The sequence below is a fragment of the Convolutriloba macropyga genome, chromosome 5 (genome assembly GCF_964194025.1).
Source record: "Convolutriloba macropyga chromosome 5, txConMacr16.3, whole genome shotgun sequence".
NCBI classification, from domain to species: Eukaryota; Metazoa; Xenacoelomorpha; order Acoela; family Convolutidae; genus Convolutriloba; species Convolutriloba macropyga.
In genome coordinates, this window is record NC_134472.1 from 36,163,574 (window position 1) to 36,186,300 (window position 22,727).

General features: G+C 31.5%; 1 protein-coding gene across 2 annotated transcripts in view; it reads right to left on the bottom strand.

Annotated features, from left to right (window-relative positions):
• Positions 1-22,727, bottom strand: part of LOC142339982 (rho-related GTP-binding protein RhoA-B-like) — a 57,625-nt gene that overhangs the window by 31,470 nt on the left and 3,428 nt on the right. For both annotated transcript variants that reach the window (XM_075390364.1, XM_075390363.1), the window contains exon 3: positions 17,917-18,061. In XM_075390364.1, coding sequence (XP_075246479.1) covers positions 17,917-18,061 — 145 coding nt within the window. The remainder of the gene's footprint in view (positions 1-17,916; positions 18,062-22,727) is intronic.

The window sequence follows — 22,727 nt, forward strand, 5'->3', positions numbered from 1 at the left end:
CGAAATTAAATCCAATAATTATACGAATTGCTTGATTTATTTGTGGGTTAAGGAAATAATTTTTTTGCTAATTAATCTATTTTGCTAACATTTGGGAAAAATAAGTGTTCTTGATGGACGCTAAGGAGAATAATAGCCAGGTTTGAACTCATCTTGGACTTTTACAATCAATAATTGTTCCGATTATATCAGGGCAATGTGTTTTTCAGTTTTATTTTACAATTTTGTTTTTTCTGTTGATTACTGACAAGACTTAGTTCAAATCGCCGCCAATTTAATGAACAATCCTATTAACAACAAAATAAAGTCAAATGAAAATGTGTTTTGTCTTCAGAGAAAAGCTCATTGTTTTTATAGCTTTGACAGTGTAATTTCGTAAACTTCAAAGGTTTTTTTCGTGTTGAAATCATTTGTCATTAGTTTTGCATCCCATGACTCTGATTTATCAATTAAATATTCAATTGAACTTTTAAAGAGCTGCAGGTGAGCCTTGCAAGGCCTTCTGCTGTTATTTAATGCCTCTTATGGCTTTGAAGATATTTGTTTCGAGAGAAAATTAGTGAAGTTTTGAAATTTGCCATTTTTAATCATTTTTCTGTCCACATGTAGCTTAGATTCAATCTATACAGGCCTAAATTTATTCCAAGTGAAGAATATCATTTTTTTATAAGAGTCCTTTATTCCAGTAATGTTTATTGGTTTTCTTACTACAAAAGTTTACAAAAACTTTGTGAAGTTTAGCATATATACCGGTATTTGAGGTAGCTATTAATTCCCTTCTCAGGTAAGCATATTAAGTATAGCTCTAATTGGCATTGACAGAATGCAAACAAAACAAATTTTGAATCTCTTCGGTGAATGAATGATAGTTTAACGACTGCGAATCCGTTCTCTCAAGCAACAAAACATATTTCGAAAACATTTATTTCACAAACTTTACACAGTACACTGTTACTTTTTTCTTAATTTTTGAACAAATTTTCTTCAATTTTGCCAAAACTTGAAGTATATTCAAAAACGATGTTATTGGTTTTACAACTAAGGATAGAGAAGGCTCGCCAAGTTTCATTTATCCAGGTCTTTTGGTTAAAACTTTTGCTAAATTTTTCAAATTTTCGACTTTTTTTAAAATCGAACAAGGCTCCAATTAAGTTTTTGATTTCTACTTCGTTTGATTTTTCAGGAAGCAGAGACCTGTTATCTGCTGCCACAATTGTTGAAAACTCCAAAAACGTTAAATGTATAATTGTTGCCTATAGGATTTTTCTGGATTTAAATTTTCGAAATTAAACCCAATAATTATACGAATTGCTTGATTTATTTGTGGGGTAAGGAAATATTTATTTTGCTAATTAATCTATTTTGCTAACATTTGGGAAAAAATAAGTGTTCTTGTTGGACGCTAAGGAGAATAATAGCCAGGTTTGAACTCATCTTGGACTTTTACAATCAATAATTGTTCCGATTATATAAGGGCAATGTGTTTTTCAGTTTTATTTTACAATTTTGTTTTTTCTGTTGATTACTGACAAGACTTAGTTCAAATCGCCGCCAATTTAATGAACAATCCTATTAACAACAAAATAAAGTCAAATGAAAATGTGTTTTGTCTTCAGAGAAAAGCTCATTGTTTTTATAGCTTTGACAGTGTAATTTCGTAAACTTCAAAGGTTTTTTTCGTTTTGAAATCATTTGTCATTAGTTTTGCATCCATCCCATGACTATGATTTATCAATTAAATATTCATTTGAATTTTTAAAGAGCTGCAGGTGAGCCTTGCAAGGCCTTCTGCTGTTATTTAATGCCTCTTATGACTTTGAAGATATTTGTTTCGAGAGAAAATTAGTGAAGTTTCGAAATTTGCCATGTTTAATCATTTTTCTGTCCACATGTAGCTTAAATTCAATCTATACAGGCCTAAATTTATTCCAAGAAAAGAATATCATTTTTTTATAAGAGTCCTTTATTCCAGTAATGTTTATTGGTTTTCTTACTACAAAAGTTTACAAAAACTTTGTGAAGTTTAGCATATATACCGGTATTTGAGGTAGCTATTAATTCCCTTCTCAGGTAAGCATATTAAGTATAGCTCTAAATGGCATTTACAGAATGCAAACAAAACAAATTTTGAATCTCTTCGGTGAATGAATGATAGTTTTAACGACTGCGAATCCGTTCTCTCAATCAACAAAACATATTTCGAAAGCATTTATTTCACTAACTTTACACAGTACACTGTTAGTTTTTCCTTAATTTTTGAACCAATTTTCGTCAATTTTGCCAAAACTTGAAGTGTATTCAAAAACGATGTTATTGGTTTTACAACTAAGGATAGAGAAGGCTCGCCAAGTTTCATTTATCCAGGTCTTTTGGTTAAAACTTTTGCTAAATTTTTCAAATTTTCGACTTTTTTTAAAATCGAACAAGGCTCCAGTTAAGTTTTTGATTCCTTCTTCGTTTTTTTTTCAGGAAGCAGAGACCTGTTATCTGCTGCCACAATTGTTGAAAACTCCAAAAACGTTAAATGTATAATTGTTGCCTATAGGATTTTTCTGGATTTAAATTTTCGAAATTAAACCCAATAATTATACGAATTGCTTGATTTATTTGTGGGGTAAGGAAATATTTATTTTGCTAATTAATCTATTTTGCTAACATTTGGAAAAAATAAGTGTTCTTGTTGGACGCTAAGGAAAATAATAGCCAGGTTTGAACTCATCTTGGACTTTTACAATCAATAATTGTTCCGATTATATCAGGGCAATGTGTTTTTCAGTTTTATTTTACAATTTTGTTTTTTCTGTCGATTACTGACAAGACTTAGTTCAAATCGCCGCCAATTTAATGAACAATCCTATTAACAACAAAATAAAGTCAAATGAAAATGTGTTTTGTCTTCAGAGAAAAGCTCATTGTTTTTATAGCTTTGACAGTGTAATTTCGTAAACTTCAAAGGTTTTTTTCGTTTTGAAATCATTTGTCATTAGTTTTGCATCCCAAGACTATGATTTATCAATTAAATATTCAATTGAATTTTTAAAGAGCTGCAGATGAGCCTTGCAAGGCCTTCTGCTGTTATTTAATGCCTCTTATGGCTTTGAAGATATTTGTTTCGAGAGAAAATTAGTGAAGTTTTGAAATTTGCCATTTTTAATCATTTTTCTGTCCACATGTAGCTTAGATTCAATCTATACAGGCCTAAATTTATTCCAAGTGAAGAAAAACATTTTTTTATAAGAGTCCTTTATTCCAGTAATGTTTATTGGTTTTCTTAGTACAAAAGTTTACAAAAACTTTGTGAAGTTTAGCATATATACCGGTATTTGAGGTAGCTATTAATTCCCTTCTCAGGTAAGCATATTAATTATAGCTCTAATTGGCATTGACAGAATGCAAACAAAACAAATTTTGAATCTCTTCGGTGAATGAATGATAGTTTTAACGACTGCGAATCCGTTCTCTCAATCAACAAAACATATTTCGAAAACATTTATTTCACAAACTTTACACAGTACACTGTTACTTTTTCCTTAATTTTTGAACAAATTTTCTTCAATTTTGCCAAAACTTGAAGTATATTCGAAAACGATGTTATTGGTTTTACAACTAAGGATAGAGAAGGCTCGCCAAGTTTCATTTATCCAGGTCTTTTGGTTAAAACTTTTGCTAAATTTTTCAAATTTTCGACTTTTTTAAAATCGAACAAGGCTCCAATTAAGTTTTTGATTCATACTTCGTTTGATTTTTCAGGAAGCAGAGACCTGTTATCTGCTACCACAATTGTTGAAAACTCCAAAAACGTTAAATGTATAATTGTTGCCTATAGGATTTTTCTGGATTTAATTTTTCGAAATTAAACCCAATAATTATACGAATTGCTTGATTTATTTGTGGGGTAAGGAAATACTTATTCTGCTAATTAATCTATTTTGCTGACATTTGGAAAAAAATAAGTTTTCTTGTTGGACGCTAAGGAGAATAATAGCCAGGTTTGAATTCATCTTGGAGTTTTACAATCAATAATTGTTCCGATTATATCAGGGCAATGTGTTTTTCAGTTTTATTTTACAATTTTGTTTTTTCTGTTGATTACTGACAAGACTTAGTTCAAATCGCCGCCAATTTAATGAACAATCCTATTAACAACAAAATAAAGTCAAATGAAAATGTGTTTTGTCTTCAGAGAAAAGCTCATTGTTTTTATAGCTTTGACAGTGTAATTTCGTAAACTTAAAGAGCTGCAGGTGAGCCTTGCAAGGCCTTCTGCTGTTATTTAATGCCTCTTATGACTTTGAAGATATTTGTTTCGAGAGAAAATTAGTGAAGTTTTGAAATTTGCCATGTTTAATCATTTTTCTGTCCACATGTAGCTTAGACTCAATCTATACAGGCCTAAATTTATACCAAGTGAAGAAAAACATTTTTTTATAAGAGTCCTTTATTCCAGTAATGTTTATTGGTTTTCTTAGTACAAAAGTTTACAAAAAATTTGTGAAGTTTAGCATATATACCGGTATTTGAGGTAGCTATTAATTCCCTTCTCAGGTAAGCATATTAATTATAGCTCTAATTGGCATTGACAGAATGCAAACAAAACAAATTTTGAATCTCTTCGGTGAATGAATGATAGTTTTAACGACTGCGAATCCGTTCTCTCAATCAACAAAACATATTTCGAAAGCATTTATTTCACAAACTTTACACAGTACACTGTTACTTTTTCCTTAATTTTTGAACAAATTTTCTTCAATTTTGCCAAAACTTGAAGTATATTCAAAAACGATGTTATTGGTTTTACAACTAAGGATAGAGAAGGCTCGCCAAGTTTCATTTATCCAGGTCTTTTGGTTAAAACTTTTGCTAAATTTTTCAAATTTTCGACTTTTTTTAAAATCGAACAAGGCTCCAATTAAGTTTTTGATTCCTACTTCGTTTTTTTTTCAGGAAGCAGAGACCTGTTATCTGCTGCCACAATTGTTGAAAACTCCAAAAACGTTAAATGTATAATTGTTGCCTATAGGATTTTTCTGGATTTAAATTTTCGAAATTAAACCCAATAATTATACGAATTGCTTGATTTATTTGTGGGGTAAGGAAATATTTATTTTGCTAGTTAATCTATTTTGCTAACATTTGGAAAAAATAAGTGTTCTTGTTGGACGCTAAGGAAAATAATAGCCAGGTTTGAACTCATCTTGGACTTTTACAATCAATAATTGTTCCGATTATATCAGGGCAATGTGCTTTTCAGTTTTATTTTACAATTTTGTTTTTTCTGTTGATTACTGACAAGACTTAGTTCAAATCGCCGCCAATTTAATGAACAATCCTATTAACAACAAAATAGGGTCAATTGAAAATGTGTTTTGTCTTCAGAGAAAAGCTCATAGTTTTTATAGCTTTGACAAGGTAATTTCGTAACTTTAAATGTTTTCTCGTTTTGAATCCATCTCTCATTCGTTTTGCATCCCATGACTATGATTTATCAATTAAATATTCAATTGAATTTTTAAAGAGCTGCAGGTGAGCCTTGCAAGGCCTTCTGCTGTTATTTAATGCCTCTTATGACTTTGAAGATATTTGTTTCGAGAGAAAATTAGTGAAGTTTTGAAATTTGCCATTTTTAATCATTTTTCTGTCCACATGTAGCTTAGATTCAATCTATACAGGCCTAAATTTATTCCAAGTGAAGAATATCTTTTTTTTTATAAGAGTCTTTTATTCCAGTAATGTTTATTGGTTTTCTTACTACAAAAGTTTACAAAAAGAAGTTTAGCATATTTTCCTGTATTTGAGGTAGCTATTCATTCCCTTTTCGAGTAAGCATATTAAGTATAGCTCTAAATGGCACTGACGGAATGCAAACAATACAAATTTTGAATCAATTCGGTGAATGAATGATAGTTTTAACGACTGCGAAGCCGTTCTCTCAATCAACAAAACATATTTCGAAAGCATTTATTTCACATACTTTACACAGTACACTGTTACTTTTTCCTTAATTTTTGAATAAATTTTCTTCAATTTTGCCAAAACTTGAAGTATATTCAAAAACGATGTTATTGGTTTTACAACTAAGGATAGAGAAGGCTCGCCAAGTTTCATTTATACAGGTCTTTTGGTTAAAACTTTTGCTAAATTTTTCGAATTTTCGACTTTTTTATAACCGAAAAAGGCTCCAATTAAGTTTTGATTCCTACTTCGTTTGATTTTGCAGGAAGCAGAGACCTGTTATCTGCTGCCAAAATTGTTGAAAACTCCAAAAACGTTAAATGTATAATTGTTGGTTGCCTATAGGAGTTTTCTGGATTTAAATTTTCGAAATTAAACCCAATAATTATACGAAATGCTTGATTTATTTGTGGTTTAAGGAAATATTTTTTTGCTAATTAATCTATTTTGTTAACATTTGGGAAAAATAAGTGTTCTTGTTGGACGCTGAGGAAAATTATAGCCAGGTTTGAACTCATCTTGGATTTTTACAATCAATAATTATTCCGATTATATCAGGGCAATGTGTTTTTCAGTTTTATTATACAATTTTGTTTTTTCTGTTGATTACTGACAAGACTTAGTTCAAATCGCCGCCAATTTAATGAACAATCCTATTAACAACAAAATAAAGTCAAATGAAAATGTGTTTTGTCTTCAGAGAAAAGCTCATAGTTTTTATAGCTTTGACAGTGTAATTTCGTAAACTTTAAAGGTTTTTTTCGTTTTGAAATCATTTGTCATTAGTTTTGCATCCCATGACTATGATTTATCAATTAAATATTCAATTGAATTTTTAAAGAGCTGCAGGTGAGCCTTACAAGGCCTTCTGCTGTTATTTAATGCCTCTTATGACTTTGAAGATATTTGTTTCGAGAGAAAATTAGTGAAGTTTTGAAATTTGCCATTTTTAATCATTTTTCTGTCCACATGTAGCTTAGATTCAATCTATGCAGGCCAAAAATTTATTCCAAGTGAAGAATATCAATTATTTATAAGAGTCCTTTATTCCAGTATTGTTTATTGGTTTTCTTACTACAAAAGTTTACCAAAATTTTGTGAAGTTTAGCATATATACCTGTATTTGAGGTAGCTATTAATTCCCTTCTCAGGTAAGCATATTAGATATAGCTCCAAATGGCATGGACGGAATGCAAACAATACAAATTTTGAATCTCTTCGGTGAATGAATGATAGTTTTAACGACTGCGAATCCGTTCTCTCAATCAACAAAATATATTTCGAGATTATTTATTTCACATACTTTACACAGTGCACTTTTACTTTTTCCTTAATTTTTGAACAAATTTTCGTCAATTTTTTCCAAAACTTGAAGTATATTTAAAAGCAAGTTTAGTGGTTTTACAACTAAGGATAGAGAAGGCTCGCCAAGTTTCATTTATCCAGGTCCTTTGGTTAAAACTTTTGCTAAATTTTTCGAATTTTCGACTTTTTTAAAACCGAAAAAGGCTCCAATTAAGTTTTGATTCCTACTTCGTTTGATTTTGCAGGAAGCAGAGACCTGTTATCTGCTGCCACAATTTTTGAGAACTCTAAAAACGTTAAATGTATAATTGTTGCCTATTGGAGTTTTCTGGATTTAAATTTTCAAAAAAAAAACGCAATAATTATACGAATTGTGGGTTCAGGAAATATTTCTTTTGCTAATTAATCCATTTTGCTAACATTTGGGATAAAGAAGTGATTTTATTGCACGCTGAGGGAAATTAGAGCCAGGTTTGAACACATCTCGGATTTTTGCAATCAATAATTATTCCGAATATGTCAGGGCAATGTCTTTTTCAGTTTTATTTTACAATTTTGTTTTTTTCTGTTGATTACTGACAAGACTTAATTCAAATCGCCACCAAACTAATGAAAAATCTTATTAACAACAAAATAGGGTCAATTGAAAATGTGTTTTGTCTTCAGAGAAAAGCTCATAGGTTTTATGACTTTGACAGTGTATTTTCGTAAACTTTAAAGGTTTTTTTCGTTTTGAAATCATTTGTCATTCGTTTTATATCCCCATGTTTATAATTTATCAATTAAACATTCAATTGAACTTTTAAAGAGCTGCAGGTGAGCCTTACCAGGCCTTCTGCTGTTATTTTATGCCTCTTATGACTTTGAAGATATTTGTTTCGAGAGAAAATTAGTGAAGTTTTGAAATTTGCCATTTTTAATAATTTTTCAGTCCACGTGTAGCTTAGTTTCAATCTATACACGCCTAAATTTATTCCAAGTAAAGAATATCAATTTTTTCACAAGAATTTTTTATTCGAGTAATGTTTATTGGTTTTCTTACTACAAAAATTTACAAAAACTTTGTGAATTTTAGCATATTCTCCTGTATTTGAGGCAGCTAATCATTCTTATTTCAAGTAAGCATATTAAGTGTAGCTCCAATTGGCATTGACGGAATGCAAACAAAACAAATTTTGCATCACTTCGGTGAATGATTGATAGTTTTAACGACTGCGAAGCCGTTCTCTCACTCAACAAAACATTTTTCCAGAGCATTTATTTCACATACTTTACACAGTACGTTGTTACTTTTTCCTTAATTTTTGAACAAATTTTCGTCGGCGTTGCCAAAACTTGAATTATAATCAACGCAATTGTTATTGGTTTCGCAACTAAGGATAGAGAAGGCTCGCCAAGTTTCATTTATCCAGGTCTTTTGGTTAAAACTTTTGCTAAATTTTTCAAATTTTCGACTTTTTTAAAATCGAAAAAGGCTCCAATTAAGTTTTTGATTCCTACTTCGTTTAATTTCGCAGGAAGCAGAGACCTGTTATCTGCTGCCACAATTGTTGAAAACTCCAAAAACGTTAAATGTATAATTGTTGCCTATAGGAGTTTTCTGGATTTAAATTTTCGAAAAATAAACCCAATATTTATAAATAAGTGTTTTTATTGCACGCTCAGGAAAATTAGAGCCAGGTTTGAACACATCTTGGATTTTTACAATCAATAATTATTCCGATTATATCAGGGCAATGTCTTTTTCAGTTTTATTTTACAATTTTGTTTTTTCTCTTGATTACTGACAAGATTTAATTCAAATCGCCGCCAAATTAATGAAAAATCCTATTAACAACAAAATAGGGTCAAATGAAAAAGTGTAAAGTGTTTTGTCTTCAGAGAAAAGCTCATAATTTTTATTACTTTGACAGTGTATTTTCGTAAACTACAGTTTTTTTCGTTTTGAAATTATTTGTCATTCGTTTTGCATCCCCATGTTTATGATTTATCAAAAAAACATTCAATTGAATTTTTAAAGAGCTGCAAGTGAGCCTTACCAGGCCTTCTGCTGTTGTTTAATGCCTCTTATGACTTTTAAGATATTTGTTTCGAGAGAAAATTAGTGAAGTTTTGAAATTTGCCAGTTTTAATCATTTTTCAGTCCACATGTAGCTTAGTTTCAATCTATACACGCCTAAATTTATTCCAAGGAAAGCATATCAATTTTTTCACAAGAATTTTTTTATTCGAGTAATGTTTATTGGTTTTCTTACTACAAAAATTTACAAAAACATTGTGAATTTTAGCATATTTTCCTGTATTTGAGGTAGCTATTCATTCCTATTTCAAGTAAGCATATTAAGTATAGCTCCAATTGGCATTGACGGATTGCAAACAAAACAAATTTTGCATCACTTCGGTGAATGATTGATAGTTTTAACGACTGCGAAGCCGTTCTCTCAATCAACAAAACATATTTCCAGAGCATTCATTTCACATACTTTACACAGTACACTGTTACTTTTTCCTTAATTTTTGAACAAATTTTCGTCGGCGTTGCCAAAACTTGAATTATATTCAAGGCAATTGTTATTGGTTTCGCAACTAAGGATAGAGAAGGCTCGCCAAATTTCATTTATCCAGGTCTTTTGGTTAAAACTTTTGCTAAATTTTTCAAATTTTCGACTTTTTCAAAATCGAAAAAGGCTCCAATTAAGTTTTTGATTCCCACTTCGTTTGATTTTGCAGGAAGCAGAGACCTGTTATCTGCTGCGACAATTGTTGAAAACTCTAAAAACGTTAAGTGTATAATTGTTGCCTATAGGAGTTTTGTGGATTTAAATTTTCGAAAAAAAAACCCAATATTTATACGAATTGCTTGATTTATTTGTGGGTTAAGGAAATATTTCTTTTGCTAAATAATCTATTTTGATAACATTTGGGATAAATAAGTGTTTTTGTTGGACGCTGAGAAAAATTAGAGCCAGGTTTGAACTCATCTTGGATTTTTACAATCAATAAATATTCCGATTATATCAGGGCAATGTCTTTTCAGTTTTATTATACAATTTTGTTTTTTCTCTTGATTACTGACAAGATTTAATTCAAATCGCCGCCAAATTAATGAAAAATCCTATTAACAACAAAATAGGGTCAATTGAAAAAGTGTAAAGTGTTTTGTCTTCAGAGAAAAGCTCATAATTTTTATTACTTTGACAGTGTATTTTCGTAAACTTCAGAGGTTTTTTTCGTTTTGAAATTATTTGTCATTCGTTTTGCATCCCCATGTTTATGATTTATCAAAAAAACATTCAATTGAATTTTTAAAGAGCTGCAAGTGAGCCTTACCAGGCCTTCTGCTGTTGTTTAATGCCTCTTATGACTTTTAAGATATTTGTTTCGAGAGAAAATTAGTGAAGTTTTGAAATTTGCCAGTTTTAATCATTTTTCAGTCCACATGTAGCTTAGTTTCAATCTATACACGCCTAAATTTATTCCAAGGAAAGAATATCAATTTTTTCACAAGAATTTTTTATTCGAGTAATGTTTATTGGTTTTCTTACTACAAAAATTTACAAAAACATTGTGAATTTTAGCATATTTTCCTGTATTTGAGGTAGCTATTCATTCCTATTTCAAGTAAGCATATTAAGTTTAGCTCCAATTGGCATTGACGGATTGCAAACAAAACAAATTTTGCATCACTTCGGTGAATGATTGATAGTTTTAACGACTGCGAAGCCGTTCTCTCAATCAACAAAACATATTTCCAGAGCATTCATTTCACATACTTTACACAGTACACTGTTACTTTTTCCTTAATTTTTGAACAAATTTTCGTCGGCGTTACCAAAACTTGAATTACAATCAAGGCAATTGTTATTGGTTTCGCAACTAAGGATAGAGAAGGCTCGCCAAATTTCATTTATCCAGGTCTTTTGGTTAAAACTTTTGCTAAATTTTTCAAATTTTCGACTTTTTTAAAATCGAAAAAGGCTCCAATTAAGTTTTTGATTCCTACTTCGTTTAATTTCGCAGGAAGCAGAGACCTGTTATCTGCTGCCACAATTGTTGAAAACTCTAAAAACGTTAAGTGTATAATTGTTGCCTATAGGAGTTTTGTGGATTTAAATTTTCGAAAAATAAACCCAATATTTATACGAATTGCTTGATTTATTTGTGGGTTAAGGAAATAATTTTTTTGCTAATTAATCTATTTTGCTAACATTTGGGAAAAATAAGTGTTCTTGATGGACGCTAAGGAGAATAATAGCCAGGTTTGAACTCATCTTGGACTTTTACAATCAATAATTGTTCCGATTATATCAGGGCAATGTGCTTTTCAGTTTTATTTTACAATTTTGTTTTTTCTGTTGATTACTGACAAGACTTAGTTCAAATCGCCGCCAATTTAATGAACAATCCTATTAACAACAAAATAGGGTCAATTGAAAATGTGTTTTGTCTTCAGAGAAAAGCTCATAGTTTTTATGGCTTTGACGGTGTATTTTCGTAAACTTTAGATGTTCTGTTCGTTTTTAATTTATCTGTCATTCGTTTTGCATCCCCATGACTATGATTTATCAATTGAAAATTCAATTGAATTTTTAAAGAGCTGCAGGTGAGCCTTACAAGGCCCTCTGCTGTTTTTTAATGCCTCTTATGACTTTGAAGATATTTGTTTCGAGAGAAAATTAGTGAAGTTTTGAAGTTTGCCATTTTTAATCATTTTTCTGTCCGCATGTAGCTTAGTTTAAATCTATGCAGGCCTAAATTTATTCCAAGTGAAGAATATCAATTTTTTTGTAAGAGTTTTTTATTCGAGTAATATTTTTTGGTTTTCTTAATACAAAAAAATACAAGAACTTCGTGAAGTTTTTGATTCCTATTTCGTTTGATTTTGCAGGAAGCAGAGTCCTGTTATCTGCTGCCACAATTGTTGAAAACTCCAAAAACGTTAGATTTATAATTGTTGCCTATAGGAGTTTCCTGGATTTAAATTTTCAAAAAAAACCAATAATTATAAGAATTGCTTGATTTATTTGAGGGTTAAGGAAATATTTCTTTTGCTAATTAACCTATTTTGCTAACATTTGGGATAAATAAGTGTTTTTGTTGGACGCTGAGAAAAATTAGAGCCAGGTTTGAACTCATCTTGGATTTTTACAATCCATAATTATTCCGATTATATCAGGGCAATGTCTTTTTCAGTTTTATTTTACTATTTTGTTTTCTCTGTTGATTACTGGCAAGACTTAATTCAAATCGCCACCATATTAGTGAAAATTCCTATTAACAACAAAATAGGGTCAAATGAAATTTTGTTTTGTATTCAGAGAAAAGCTCATAGTTTTTATGACTTTGACAGTGTATTTTTGTAAACTTTAAAGGTTTTGTTCGTTCTGAATTCATTTGTCATTCGTTTTGCAACCCCATGACTATGATTTATCAATTGAACATTCAATTGAATTTTTAAAGAGCTGCAAGTGAGCCTTACCAGGCCTTCTGCTGTTATTTAATGCCTCTTATGACTTTGAAGATATTTGTTTCGAGAGAAAATTAGTGAAGTTTTGAAGTTTGCCATTTTTAATCATTTTTCTGTCCACATGTAGCTTAGTTTAAATCTATGCAGGCCTAAATTTATTCCAAGTGAAGAATATCAATTTTTTTGTAAGAGTTTTTTATTCGAGTAATATTTTTTGGTTTTCTTACTACAAAAAATTACAAGAACTTCGTGAAGTTTTTGATTCCTATTTCGTTTGATTTTGCAGGAAGCAGAGACCTGTTATCTGCTGCCACAATTGTTGAAAACTCCAAAAACGTTAGATTTATAATTGTTGCCTATAGGAGTTTCCTGGATTTAAATTTTCAAAAAAAACCAATAATTATAAGAATTGCTTGATTTATTTGAGGGTTAAGGAAATATTTCTTTTGCTAATTAACCTATTTTGCTAACATTTGGGATAAATAAGTGTTTTTGTCGGACGCTAAGAAAAATTAGAGCCAGGTTTGAACTCATCTTGGATTTTTACAATCCATAATTATTCCGATTATATCAGGGCAATGTCTTTTTCAGTTTTATTTTACTATTTTGTTTTCTCTGTTGATTACTGGCAAGACTTAATTCAAATCGCCACCATATTAATGAAAATTCCTATTAACAACAAAATAGGGTCAAATGAAAATTTGTTTTGTATTCAGAGAAAAGCTCATAGTTTTTATGACTTTGACAGTGTATTTTTGTAAACTTTAAAGGTTTTGTTCGTTCTGAATTCATTTGTCATTCGTTTTGCAACCCCATGACTATGATTTATCAATTGAAAATTCAATTGAATTCCTAAAGAGCTGCAGATGAGCCTTACAAGGCCTTCTGCTGTTATTTAATGCCTCTTATGACTTTGAAGTATTTGTTTCGTGAGATAGTTAGTGAAGTTTTGAAATTTGCCATTTTTAATCATTTTCCTGTCCATGTGTAGCTTAGTTTCAATCTACACAGGCCTAAATTTATTCCAAGTGAAGAAAATTAATTTTTTTATAAGAGTTTTTTATTCGAGTAATTATTACTGGTTTTCTTACAACAAAAATTTACAAAAACTTTGTGAAGTTTTTGATTCTTATTTCGATTGGTTTTGCAGGAAGCAGACCTGTTATCTGCTGCCACTATTGTTGAAAACTCCAAAAACGTTAGATGTTTTATTGTTGCCTATAGGAGTTTTCTGGATTTAAATTTTCATTAAAAAAACCAATAATTATACGAATTGCTTGATTTATTCGTGGGTTAAGGAATTATTTCTTTTGCTAATTAATCTATTTCGCTAACATTTGGGATAAATAAGTGTTTTTGTTGGACGCTGAGAAAAATTAGAGCCAGATTTGAACTCATCTTGGATTTTTATAACCCATAATTATTCCGATTATATCAGGGCAATGTCTTTTTCAGTTTTATTTTACACTTTTGTTTTCTCTGTTGATTACTGACAAGACTTAATTCAAATCGTCACCATATTAATGAAAAATCCTATTAACAACAAAATAGGGTCAAATGAAAATTTGTTTTGTCTAAAGAGAAAAGCTCATAGTTTTTATGGTTTTGACAGTGTATTTTCGTAAACTTTAAAGGTTTTGTTCGTTTTCAATTCATTTGTCATTCGTTATGCCTCCCCATGACTATGATTTATCAATTGAACATTCAAATGAATTTTTAAAGAGCTGCAGGTGAGCCTTGCAAGGCCTTCTGCTGTTTTTTTGATGCCTCTAATGACTTTGAAGATTTTTGTTTCGAGAGAAAATTAGTGAAGTTTTGAAATTTGCCATTTTTAATCATTTTTCTGTCCACATGTAGCTTGGATTCAATCTATACAGGCCTAAATTTATTCCAAGTGAAGAATATCATTTTTTTATAAGAGTCTTTTATTCCAGTAATGTTTATTGGTTTTCTTACTACAAAAGTTTACAAAAAGAAGTTTAGCATATTTTCCTGTATTTGAGGTAGCTATTCATTCCCTTTTCGAGTAAGCATATTAAGTCTAGCTCCAATTGGCGTTGACGGAATGTAAACAAAACGAATGTTGAATCACTTCGGTGAATGATTGATAGTTTCAACGACTGCGAAGCCGTTCTCTCACAAAAGTTATTGCATTTTTGTCTTTGGCTGTAATTGTGGTTCGTTTTGTTTTTATACGGCATATTTCTGTCAATGAAAAACCTTAGTTGCTACAAAAGATGTTTACGTGATTCTATTTTCTGGTTTTGGATTAGAGCTTAAAATTTTAATGACTTTCAATAAAATTTTTTTAAGAAATTAGTTTTGTACTTCCCAATTTTAGCATATTTCCTTTTATTTGCGTCCGTGATGAACAAAGCCTATTATGATTTTTTTTGCTTTTGCCTCCAAGTGTGGTTGTTTTTGTTGTCGTTCGGCATAATGAAGACAATCACAAATTTTGATAGCTTCGACAATTGTTTTACTGAATCTATTTCCTGATTTCAGTTTACAGCTAACGATTTTTAAGACTTTCAATTAAATTTTCCCCGGAAATTAAATTTGTCATTCCCATCCTTTGTTTTTTATTGTCTGCATCTAGTAGCTAATCTTGTTGTTGACAAAGTTTATAAATTTTCTGTTGCTCTAAAGATTTTATTTGCTTTTGCTGGTGCTTTGACTGATTTCTGTGGAAATTAAAAATCTGTTTTCTTAAGAACTTCCTGACTTTTCGTTACTGGTCAATGTTTGCGGTTCTTTTTGTTGTCTTTTCCACAAAAATTTTTTACCAAGAAAACCCAGTTAAAATCAAAAGGAACCAAAGCAAATCATTCAATAGCTTTCCTCAGTTGAAAGTTTTTAATGGTTTTGAAGGTAGTCTAGATATAATGGCTTCAACACTGGGGCTTTGATAATTTGTCTGTAAAATTTTGAGATTTGTTTATTTTTGCTGTGTTTTGTCGTCCTATGATTTGGTCTCAAAATAACAAGGACAATTGGATTCTTGAGCTGTTGCAATTCGATCTGCTACAGTTTTAATTTGAAAACTTATGGTTTGTTTGAATCTTTGAAAATATTTCTTCGAAAAAATCAGAGGATTTTTGAGCTTTTTCGCTTTTAAAAAAAAATTTAAAATTTTGTTGCTTTGTCTGTGGAATGACAGGTCGCATCCTCTATCGAATAATCGAAGATCCAATCTTATAAATGTTTCATTGTAAACTAATGATTTCTTGCTTTGGTACTGAGCATTTTCATTAGAAAATTGTGAATTTTGTTTTTTTTGTTCATTCCGAGTTTTTGTTTCGTTTTACCTTGTCACACTAATAGGGCGGCCCAATTGGCACTGAAAAACTGCAATAATAGTGGTGTGTAAGTTTCTCCGTGAATAGTCTGTGGTTTCAACGGTTGCTGCACCGCGTTATTATTAAAATCAATTGTTTCCTGTTTCGTTATTGGTGTTATTTTTCCAATCGTCCGACATAATACGGATAGCGACAAGCCTCAATTGATTCCTATGACGTTTAATTTTGCCTTCGTAATGAGCCGAATAGACACAAAGAGGTTTCAATCAATTTGAAGTTGCTTGTTTTCAAAAAGAGAAACGTATTTTGAACTTTTTGTTTTTGCTCTTCTTTGTCAGCCTGTCACCGAAATGCATTATTGAGAGGTCTTATATCTTATCCAATGAATATCTAATGAAGTACAGGTTCATTTATTTATACCGGGTTCGATCGGGTTTTTTTTATTTTGTTATTTTCTGTATTTTTAAGTTTAGTCATCGAGTTTTGGTCGTAATTAATGTTTGCTATTACTTGTTTTTGTCTGTGTCTTGTCCAGTGCTCTCATTGATGGCAACTCTCGTCGGTTCTCGTATCCTGTTGTATTATTTCACTGAATTGTTTGTTGATAGGTATGTGATTTTTGAACCTCTTCTTTCTCTTCCTCATTTGATAGATTATTAAATCAAAACGTGGATGGGCGGGGTCGGAATATCATGCGCAAACGCTCACTACCAAGCCTCCTAGTTGTGGCTATGATCACGTTATGTAGTATAAAACTTGTACGTGGCCCCAAAATTGCAGCTAAAATTTGTTAGGTTGTTTTCGACCTGAACTTGTTGGTGGCCTCAACTTGTGTTCGACCTGTTCTTTGTCAAATTCATTTGTCTCGTTTGCTGTAAACTTGCTGCTTTGTTTATAATATGGTTAGTTTTCATTGCATCAGTTGCGTCTAGAAAGGATAACCCCACGGGAATAACCCGCATCTTGAATGGTGGTCAAATATGCCGATAGGCAAGTAATGTGAATTTTTAAAAAGATGTCAAGTAAGTCGAACAAAAATTTTCAAGATAGCCTTATTATGATTTGAACCTGGCGATAAGCGGCCCGCGATTTCCGGAATACATCTCACAGTGGATGAGAAGCATGGCTATCCACAGTGGTATGCTGGGGGCCTGCATTCACTAGATCTCTTGAAATGACTTTTTGTTTGTTTCTCTGGCGCACTGGAATACATTTCAAATTGCAAATACTATGCGCAGTCTTGATTGTAACGGTTAACGATGCAGTGTTTCAGAAAAATTACATAACTATTATATAGCTTTCGGATTATTTTTACTTCGGTTTACCTTGCGTTAACCAGCCGCTTGACTGCTAAGGAACTCACGAGGTATCACCACGCCTTAGTGGACAGTGGGACTTGATACAAAACTATCGTAACCAAAAAAGTAATATGTTGTTCGAGCTGGGTCCTTTCCGTGGGGTTTTTATCCAAAACCAATTGAGTTTAACTGCTTAGAATATGACGAACACGTGCTTCAAGACATTAAATCTATATTGGGTGGCTGTTCAGAATTCAGCTTTGTCGAGTTCATAAGAGTTTCATCTCCGGAAGGACACGTAGGGTCATCAATACTTCTTACAGACAACTTTACAATAACTTCTACCCATTAAGATTTATTAATTAGATTATTTAAAGAAAACCGAACTCCAGATTCTTAGCATGTAACATTAACCACGTGGTTTTTTCGATTTACATGTATTCATTTTTTAAAAAAATGGCTGAGGGATGTCAAATTATTGTCATTCTCAAGGTTCTAAGCAACCTTTGAAAATTCGTCACGAGTTTGTATAATCTTTATATAAAATTTATTTAGAGAAGGCCACAATGTTGGCCAAATTCGATATAAAACGTACCTTAATTCCTTCATCCAGACATCGGTACAATTTCTGAATGACGTTATGGAGTCTACACTGTAGCACAAGATGAATACTCCCACATCTTTGTAGGATAGTGGACGTAAATTTTGGAATTCTTCTTGTCCAGCAGTGTCCCAGAGTTCTGAACATTTTATCACTCAGCATCAGTTTTGATGAATTTAAATTTTATCAATGAAAATGTTATGGAGCTTAACTAATTAAGACGAACCTTCATTTTTTGACAAACGCTCAACTTAAACTAAATCATAAATAGGAAAAACGCAAAAAAGGCAACGTTAATTGAATTTTCACTACATCACTTTCTTTATTTAGCTCTGATAATGGTTGCAGATTTAGGGCTGAACGGGCACAGACGGATTGAGAAAAAATTTAGAAGAGTGGGCTCTACCTGACGGGATCTAGCATTCGATCTGCCAACAATCTAATAGGTTCAAATTTAGTCCTTTTTGAAAAACAGAATTCAATGAAAAAAATGTCATGAAATAAAAAGAACGAAAACATTTCATAGCTCTGTTATCCGTGGTGTGCGGTCTAGTTGTGTATCATTTGGTCTCCCCATAGCGACGTTCTGTCAGCTGTTTTTACATCAAATTGGCTTTTAAAGTAATGCGTATAAAATCGACGATTTAGAGCTGATAAAATATAATTTGATATGAGTCTTTCAATTTCTTTAGTTTTCTAGAAGAAATATTTGTGTTTTAGTTTTCCAAAAATTTCCTATTCTCTCAACTGTTGAATTTCATACAGGGTTAAAGATTTCACAATTTTTTTGCACGAGATATAATAAAATGGGCGCTCAAGTTTACATTCTTGAGTTTACAGAAAATCTATTCAGCTATTCAAAAGATATTTTGAAAGAATTTTTATAAAAATGTGGCATGTTAATGTGGCATTTTGTGCTCTGAAAACAGAATCAGCTACAGAAACTTGCTCAGCGACTTTTTATCTGAGTAAAACTTTGATAAATGAATTCCAAATCTTTATTCTCGTGCATCTTGTATCCTTCAGAACAATAACAAAAACTTGAAGAAAGTTACACTGATTGTTTTTGATGATTTTTTGCCATAATACCAGATATCAATTCTTTATTAAGAAAAGAGAATTCAGAGATCAATTAAAACTCATATTGAAGATTGACTCAAATATTTATTTTTTTTGCAAAATACTGAAACTTCCTTGCTCCTGTGAGCACATTTTTTAGTTGCAGAAACATAAAACAAACATTTTGCTCTCAAGAAGTTAAAACACATTGTATTGTGCGTTAAAAAATGCAAATGTTCTAATATACCCTTCATCTGGAATTTTTAAAGAAACATTTTAATACAATGTAACTCTTCGTCAGATACTGCAAGCAAACTGATACGCTATAGACTATCAGTTCCATACCAATCTGATCTTCAAAACATATTGAGCAATCCTAGTAATTCAAACTATGAAGCACTTTAAAGGGGAATAGTGTGCCATGGAAACTTTTCAGTCATACTTATTGGCTGGAAATGAAATGAGCATTTTTTTAAATTAGCACTTTTTTTTAAGTCTTTCAAGTTTTTAGTCAGCATGTCCATTCAATAGATACTTCAACAAATTTCTCCAGTGAAATAAGTTTTTTTGCAACTTATTCATCTGAAAAAAGTAATTCTCAGAATTAAGAACAGCAATTTTTCAGAAAATGGATCCTACAAAATCAGTTCCAATATTATATCTTCTGTTTTTTATCCGTAAAAACACATACAAAGGCTTTATTAGAAACAATATTATTTGCCAAAGGTTATCATAATTGTTTTCACGTGCTCATGAATATTTCTGCGATAGAAGTTGTGTATTTGCAAATTTTATTTTTTTGAGATCAATTATTTTTTAAGAAGGTTAAAAAACGAAATCTTTACTTTTTGTCATGTTTTTACAGAATTTTGTCATATTTTTGACGTAAGCACATTTTTGAGTTGGAAACAACTAAAGAAAACATTTTTTGTGGAAGTGTTAAGATGCATTGTATATTTGCGTTGAGAAATCTAACACTTCTGAAAAATGTGATTCTTTCATGGTCTTTTATTCAACGTTTTACTTTTATGACAGTAAGAACTCTTCAATCAAAGCCCACTCACCTTGCTCATAAAATTTTTTTGAACATTCATTTTACTCAAAACTATGAAGTACTCTTTAGTATTGGTGAGTGTGTCGTGAAGTGCATATCATACCTTTGAGCTGGAAAATGATCAAGCGCTATGAGCTTGTATCGAGCTTGTATCAAGCGCTATATTCTATTTTAGAAGAACCAGAGTCTTTCAATTGTTTCAACAAAAGATGTCCAAAATATGTTGGAAATTATCCTAATCTTTTATTTTGCTGTTTTTTGATTGATTTGCTTTCCAATTGCTAGCAACAAAATTCTTTGCTTGTAATGACTTCGAACGCAAATATAAAATCATCTGTCGATACATAAGTTCTGTCATTAAATGGACTGTTTATAGCTATTTTGCTGGGTACTAAGAAATGCGCGTTTTAAAGTGTTTTTCATAACTGCAATTACAGTATAATTTTTTTCCGCTGAGGGTCGAACCACTAACTTACATGCTTGGTGTCACTTTTTCCTAATGCGAGATAAGTTTAGATTTCTACCAGATGTTATTATATTCGAGGAATTTTTTTCAACCTACTTTTATCAACCAAGAATAACTTAGTATTTAAACAAAGCATTTGATGAGACCAGAAAGCAAAAATCCGATGGCACCTGAGTCTTACAAGAAGTTTTCAATTGTCGACGAAATATAGGGAAACAAGATACTAGAAACATACTCGACAATCTCTTTCTAACTTTAAATATTTTTGCAACATGCTTTTTTTCATACAACATGATGACGATCAGTACCTTTTTTCCCACAAATTTTTACCTGATTCAGGAAGCTATTAATCAAATTATTTTTTACCACTCTGCTTAATTTCTGGAAAGAAGGTTTATATAAAATTTTTTCTTCGATGATGAAAAAGAAAACAATTTGATTTGCGACCAGAGTCAATTAAAACTTATCTAAGCAGATCGTAGAGCCAATAGAAATTTCGGCAAAACTAATGATAAATTAATTACAGAAGAATTTTTTGGCCTTTTTGTCTGTCAAAACAAACTATCTGCAACAAGAATGCTTCAGTCAGCTAAATTCTGATGCAGCCAGGATAAATTACAGAAACTCAAAACTTTGCAAAAATATATTTCCTTTCGGTGCAAATATACGAGTACCAGCGCCACATTGTCCGTGCTCAAAGGTCACCAACATACGCAAACTACAACATCAAACGAGTGGACATTGATAATGAAGACGAGTTCCCTATAGCAGCAAAAGCAATCCATAACAAATTCTACGGGGACGATTTGATTATATCAGCCGAAACGCCGGAAGAACATATCAAGACGTTCGATCAACTACAGCCACTGCTCTCGAGACATGGATATGTGATTAGGAAATGAATCCGCAACAATGATCAAGTAAACGGAAGGATGACGGAAGACTTAAAATTGACCAGCGAAACCAATCAAGTTGACGTTGATCCAAATGAAGATGAGCCATTTCTACTTAGACTCCAATATATCGTTACTGACGATTGTCTTCAGGTCTGCAGAGGTACTACCCAAAGGCAGATCTTTTCTTTGGTATCTTAAGTGTTTGACGCAATTGGATTGTTTTGTTCTATTCAGTATTCACTTGAGACGACTCCAGAACATGTGGAAAAAAAACAAAATTGAGACAATGATAAGAAAACGAGTGAGTTAGATTTTTCCCTGAAGTAGAATGAACAACTTCCTCTTGTTGCCGAAACTGGAAACACTGGGAAATATTTCATTACAAAGAAGGAAAAAGATGAATTGCCTTTGTTTGCTGACTCATCTGAAGACCCGATGTGTGCAGTCGCTTATTTATGCTCTTAGAGGAAAGAATGCCCAACCAACTTAGCATATGTGTTTTGGAAAAAGCAAAGTGGTGCCGATGAGGCGTCTTTTAATATCACGCTTTGAATTGCAAGCTGACTGCAGTTTTGGTCCCATCGTTGATTTTTGCAACAAAAAAGGATTCATATTGTATTTCGGGAGTTTCCTTTTAACAAAAAATTGACAGTTTGTTTAAGCCATTTACAAGAAATGCTATTTTCAATTTCATAAAATCAATTTAGAGGATTTTCTATTTGTGCCCAATTGAGGTCAGTAAAAGATATTGTGGTTTTTGAGTAAAACCCTCGTTTTTTATGGCTCCCACAAAATGTTTTCCCAACCTTTAATACTGAATTTAACTGTTTAAACGGTTAATACGTTATTGAGGGTTGGCTCTCTTGAACAAATTATCTAAGCTTTCAGTTGATACATAATGCTTTTTTAATTAATGTAACTGAATAAGTACCTAAATTTTATCATTATTAATATAATGACTCTTCAGTCAAATTAGTTTTTTTGGTAGCATTTAAGACAGTTTTGTCTTTAATGGACAGTAAGGCCAGCACTGGGTCTGATCCAGTTGTGCAATTTTATAGTTGAATATATTTCTGGACTGTAATGGCGCGCTGTAATTTTTGAAATCGTTTTGCATATTTGTTTTGCGTATTAGTTAAAAACCAGAAAAATCTCAAATCAAACTTCAATTTTTGACAATTTAAATGAACGTGCAATTGACTACCAATCCGCAAACATGATGGTTTCCGTGAAAAGCCAATTTTTTTTTGTTGTTCAAAACCGTTTGCGTAATGTAGCTTGTTAAATTGTGAGTTCTAGCTGTATTAGAATTCTCCTGTTTTAATCTTTA